General features: G+C 50.1%; 1 protein-coding gene across 3 annotated transcripts in view; it reads left to right on the top strand.

The window, feature by feature from the left end:
• The window catches only part of fus (epithelial splicing regulatory protein fusilli), a 129822-nt gene extending 126513 nt beyond the window's left edge, over positions 1–3309 (top strand). For all 3 annotated transcript variants that reach the window (XM_065438133.1, XM_065438130.1, XM_065438132.1), the window contains one exon: positions 906–3309. In XM_065438133.1, coding sequence (XP_065294205.1) covers positions 906–997 — 92 coding nt within the window. In that variant the 3' untranslated portion in view covers positions 998–3309. The remainder of the gene's footprint in view (positions 1–905) is intronic.
• Positions 3310–6073: the final 2764 nt, after the last annotated feature.

Here is a 6073-nt window from a genome sequence, read left to right on the forward strand (position 1 = left end):
CGCTATTCGAAAAAAACAGGTCACTGTATCTACTGCTAATACATTTGTAATTTGCATGATTGCAACAACATGCAGTAATAAGCGCCAATGTCTCTAAAGGTCACCACTCTATATTTAAAGAGCTAGTTACGTACTGTCATGGTGATTATCGTCCCATTCTAATGTTCACAGCTCCTGTCGATGACATCGCAAACTCACAAGGGTTACACGCGTCAAGAAGGTCAAGTGACTTAACTGGAAGCTCGCAAACCTCAGTGTACTTGACGCACCCACAAGAACTTCGAGTACAGAACAGCCAATGAATAACCAATAGCAGTGAAACCGCTCTGTAAGTGCTTTATTAGCGGGCGGAGATTGAGTGAATTCGCGCTCGCTCCGACAAGAGGACAAGGTATCGTGCCACCGTTCGCACCCTCTTCGCGCTGCGGTCGGTCTTTAATATACGACCAGGTTCTGTGTCAACAGCCGCGCGACAGTCACCGCCGTTAACTCTTCGCTTCCATTCGTGGGAAGCATTTCGGGAGCTTCGCTGCATCGCGCAGAGTGTTTAGGCCGTTATGTCTTCGAAGCCAATTAGAAACCCAACGCTGCACTGCGACGAACATCGACGGGCATATCATTAAGCGCGGTGCGTGGCATGCCACACCTTCTCAGAAAATTTGTCGACCTTGAATCAGTAGTTCGTGCTTGCTCACCGCCCGCATACGCTATGCACCAACTCTATCGACCGTTCGATAACGGTTTAGTTTGACGCAACCTGCAGCCCAGCGCCAAGATTTAGCTTACGATGCAGACACCAGTCTCTCTGCCCTCGACTTGCATAGCACATAGTTGCTGCCACAGCTGCGGCCGCTCGCACGGTCTCGGCGGTGGCAGCGCAGTGACCGCGGCACCTCTTTCCGCAGCTCACGGCCGACTGTATCCAGATCCAGCGCAACACGGACGGGCGTCCCAATGGCGAAGCCGTCGTGACATTCCCCAGTCGCGCGGAGGCTGAGCGGGCCATACAGGAGAAGAACCGCCAGAACATCGGTAGCCGCTACATCGAGCTGTTCATGGCGTGATCACCTGCCCAGCGGCGGCGCCCAGCAATGCTCTCGGGTCTACGCGCCCCAAGGACTTGTCTCATCAGCGCCGAACTGCCACATTGTTTCTCGGTGGACGATACGTCCTTCTGTCCCGGTTTGGCTCGCTAGCGTCGTCGTTCGCCAGGACACGGCGACGAGTGGCGCGAGCCCCTTCTTGCGGTCCAGCCTGCGTGCTGAACTGTCATCTGTGTTGCCCTTCTCCCTCACCCACAGTTTTGTCTCTTCAGCTTATACCTCTACTACTGTTCCTTTTTTGTTTCCTTGAGCGTACTCTTTCATTTTTGCAATCGCCGTGATGTTTCCATTTTGTTCTTATTCCGAGTGATAGCGCACAGCGCAAGGTCCGCTAAATAAGCCGGTACGCGGACCCAAGGTACCGCGAAGCGAGATCTCGTAGTGTGCCTACTCTTTATTGAGATACCGCAAAGTTAGCAGCAAAATCACGCTGGTCTTCCCGTAGCGCGTCCAATGTCATTATTAACCAAACTTCAACAAGTTACTTTAAGTGTGTTTGTGGTAGTTTGCTAAGTCCCCGTGCACTATCAATTATATTTTTTTGCTGCGTCACCGTCAGACAGTGCCGCAGCGTTTACCTGTGAACGCCTTCCATATTGTGTGTGGAGACAAGCCTAACTTGGCCGCTGTACCACACGTGTGCATTCACAAAACGTGCCTTATGCAAGTGAACTTCTTTCTTCCTTGAGCCATTCTAGTGCCTATGTACAGCTGTACGAGCACAGACCGAACGGCCATTTTTTTTTTTTTCGCAAAGCAAACAAGATCCCAGCACGTCTTCGCTGTCGTCGTCGTCTGTACGGAGGGCACCCTCGGAGGCCGCCATCTGCCTGCCCTCCAACTCATTTGGTCCGCGCTTGCGACGGCGCCCCATCGTCCCGTGATAAGCGGCATCCAGGATGGCTTCTCCGTGTGTTTTGTCTGTCTCTCTGTCCGTCCGTCCGTCCGTCCGTCCTTGTCTGTTTCAGTGTCGTCGAACCATGCACGTCCGTCCAGCTACCGACCTTATTATTATGCATTTCCGAGCGCCGTGTCAGAGAGAGAGAGAGAGCGAAAGAAAGAAAGAAGAGCCGAAAGGGCAACAGTATTCGCGTTTTGCCCTGTGTGTGCCTGTTCTGTATGTGCGCGCCCATGCCTTCACGCGGTTTCTCAAAACCGCCTCGTTTGTTGTCGTCCACATAGAAAAAAAAAATGGCCGCGGACACAGTGCAAGACGTAAAAAAAAATGAAGCAACCATGCAAGCGGTGGCACCGAACGCCGTGGTTCCGTGTGACCCTACTGTTATTTATTTTACGAAACAGTGCAATTGTATGACTTCTCCGCCCGTCAGGCGATTGCGGCGCGACTGGTCCCGTCTCGTGGGCGCGCGTCCGCCGCATTGGCGCTGCGAGCGCGCGGCCAGCGCCCCCCGCTGCCAGTGGCGGATCGGCGCTTCCGAGGACGCCGGTGCTTTTGGGGCAAAAAAAAAAAAAAAAATGCCCCTCGGCGCGCCGTGACCCCGGCACTGCCAGCGCTCTTTGCAAAGCCCCGGTAGAGCTCTAGTTCGTAAAAACGAAGCTAATGCTGCGTTTCCATTGTGCTCCCCCTCGCTCTATTCTAGTTTATTACTTCCACACTATCCTGTCACTCTGACCATGTCACCCCACACATTACTTTTCCTCGATAGCACCCAATGCCGTTTTGCATTTTGTGTGTTGGTTGTCTTATTTGTGTTTATTTGCAGTGATAATCATACACGAAGCCTCCTTATTTTCTTTTTTTTTTGCCTTTTCCTCGTTTAGCAGAGCATCTTAACGAATTGCTTTATCGCTCTTACATGTCTCGCCTTTGCAGTGTGCGTGCGCGTATATTTTTTTTTTCTTTTATGTATATACTACGCTTCGTCTGCACATTTCCCTTTGTCTTCGCCCCTCCCCGAATGATTTCACCAACTATAAGTGTAGTAAATGTGTACATATATATACACCACCACCTTTCAACGAAGCGACAATGACCGCGTACCCATCTTGGTTGGCCGGATTTTGTCTCAAAGTTGGAACCTTAGTCGATGTTCATGTCTCGCAAAACCAGTTATATGTGTTGTCCTTGAGTTCGTCCGTGTTCAGAAAAAAAAACTCAAAGAAAAAATTAAAAATGTTGAAAAAAAGCGAAAACGTTGAAAGAGCTTTTCGGCTTCTCTCAATAAAGAACGTAATTTTAAAACCATGTTGCGTTGTCCGTACTTTCGAAAAGCAGACAATTTGTGCAGCTGGCGATGGACTGCTGTCCATCTGGCGTGCGCACAGATGTTCTATGCTGTAATACAGGAACACTGCGAATGGAAGCCATCAGACTTGAAAGCAGCGTCACGACCCCATTCTTCGCTTCGTGCCGCGACGTCGGTTCAATTTCTGCGGTGATCGAACTGTCATTGCCGCTCTGTCGCGGCGCCCACATATGACGTCTGCTATTCGTGACAATGCCCATTAAAGTTTGGCAATGATATCCTAACGAACAAATAATAACCATGCACCAGTGATTAGCCAGCGTACCCGCTCCCTATACCCAATAATGTATAACCGGGACTGGGAGGCCACGCAGTTCGGTCGCCGCTGGTTTGGTAACCGTATTTAGGCTCCTGAAAGTATCTCGAAGGAATACTTGCCTACTAAAACCGTTTTTTTTTTTAATCTTTTGTGCTTGAACCATCCGTAACTATCGCCACCTGTAGTGGTCGCAGCTTGTTCCAGCGCGAAAAAAAATCACTTTCGCCCGACGAGCGAAGCAGTGATTGCGATAACAAGTTATTAGACAGCTATACGAAATAAGTTTAGTCGATTTATCAGCTTCACAAACTGCTGTAAACATTCGCTTATATACTAATAAAATTAGCAAGCACGTCTTCACGCGTGCACAGGCGAACGCGAACACATTTCACTCGATGACTGCGGACACTCGCTCGCTGGTGTGACGAGCGGCAGCAGCTGCGAGCGAATAACCTTTCGTGCTGCCTGTTGCCTCGAACTAGGCGCGCGAGAACACAGCGCACACGAAGCGATCGTCTATCTTCTATGGCGGCGAGGAGTTACGGAGTCGCCATCTATCGGAAGCGCCTCGCTGGCGTAGTATGAGGGATCACGTGGCGCGCTCACTGAAAACACCACGCGCGAGCTCTCCCAGACATTTCTGTAAGTACTTTCGAAAGAAGACAAGTTTCTTACTGTTTAAATAATAGTCTTGGGCAAACTGAAAGCACACAATCGTTTACAGACGCTATCTCTTTACCGAATACGTACAGTGAACGCCACTGCGCACGCGGTCGCCGCGATGGAGTCTCCCGAACCGGCTTCTAGCGTGAAAGGTAGGTAAACGCTGAGAGCAAACTATGTGAAATGTGTTCTTATAGCGTTTGTATAACTAAATGGAGCGTAATAGAACGAAGCCTCAATGCAGCGATCGCGCAGATTCGCAGCGACCGACTGCGCGTCTGCATGCTGCTTGTCCGCGCACTGTTTCGCTTTCTCCGCGCGCGCGTTTTCGCACCGTGCCATGCGCTTTAGGCCGCAGAATATGAGCATTTGACAGTATACAAGCAACCATTGTTGCGTGGGCGCTATCAGAGCTGTTCAAAATTAATTTCATTGTAGAGACTTCGACGCCTGTGATGTGCCGTCGCGACGATTCAATCTTTCTTTTCTTCTAAATTCTTTGACCTTTCAATACTATTTCTCGAATCGCATCGCACTGTATGTTTATCGGTGTCCTCAGCGTGCAATTTCCTGCTTCTCCTTTTTTGTAATCCAGTGCAATAATTCATAACACAAACATGACCATATGCCATGCTTTTTTAAGATATGCTTCTTACCGCTACATTTCCACTCCACTGAACTTGCCAGTATCTATAGCATCGAAAAGTTCATAGACCAAACCGTCATGACATATGTCGGGCAGCGGACTCGGGCGAGCGTCTCAGTGCGCGTTTTCAGAACATCGCAGACTGGGCACCGTAGCAGAAATCTTCCTCGCGTCTGTGCTTGCTGCATACCCGAGTTGTAGCCGATGACTGTTTGCCGGTTTTATGTTTCGCGAGCCAAGCTTCACATAGCTTCTTGTCCTGCGGCTACGTGTGAATGAGGCTGACACCGGCCTCCGTTACGTGCGTCCGGCCCTGCGGCACCGAGCAGTAGCCTACCATGTTGCGCGCCTTCAAAGGCAGCCACTACCTATTGTAGTGCTTTCAAGCGTTGTAAAGGAGAAACTCGAAGCGGGAAAATTTCGCCACTAAATGAGGACCGCACCGTACGAGGGAATTTGAACTCGTTTTCAGCTCGCTTCGGCGCGCCCGAAGCAGCCGACGCGGCCGCTATGTCCACGTGATCCCTCCTAGCACGTCATGCCGATGGTGGCGCCAGCTTTTCCAGTGGTGGAGCTCGAGGCTATTAGCCCCGAGAAAGAAGAATGGCGCCCTCTCGCGAGTGACGTCACGGCCAGGACGCCGCTCGCTCCGGCTCGCTCGGCTGCCGCGCGCGCTCGTTCCCTTCGTGTATGCTTGGGGTATGGGTGGCTCGAGCCGTACGTATTGAAGAACACGTCGGCTTCTTTCAGCTGTCATACCTTAACCACAGTTTCTTCTTCAAAAGCGTGTGAGTCGAGAAACTTTGCGGCTTGGATATCGCAAGCTAAGTAGCGTTAAAGGGGTCTACTAGTTTTTGCAATGCATATATGCGCCGTGTCTATCGGTAAATTTTGACTAAAAAAAGGATATCTGCAAATTCAACGCGCGAAGTTGTGTATGATGCTTCGCTAAACACTTAACATTCCTTTAGTATTTAGCTATGAGACGTATTGCATTTAACGTGGAAGAAAAATTTGGTAATTGGCGTCAACATGTTATCCGATGTTAGAAAGACACTGCCCAGCGAAGCTGTCATCATGATTCCTATTACTCTGGTGTGTTGTTCTATTCAAATATGGCCATTCATTAATGCGC

Source organism: Dermacentor albipictus, chromosome 1 (genome assembly GCF_038994185.2).
Source record: "Dermacentor albipictus isolate Rhodes 1998 colony chromosome 1, USDA_Dalb.pri_finalv2, whole genome shotgun sequence".
Lineage (NCBI taxonomy): Eukaryota > Metazoa > Arthropoda > Arachnida > Ixodida > Ixodidae > Dermacentor > Dermacentor albipictus.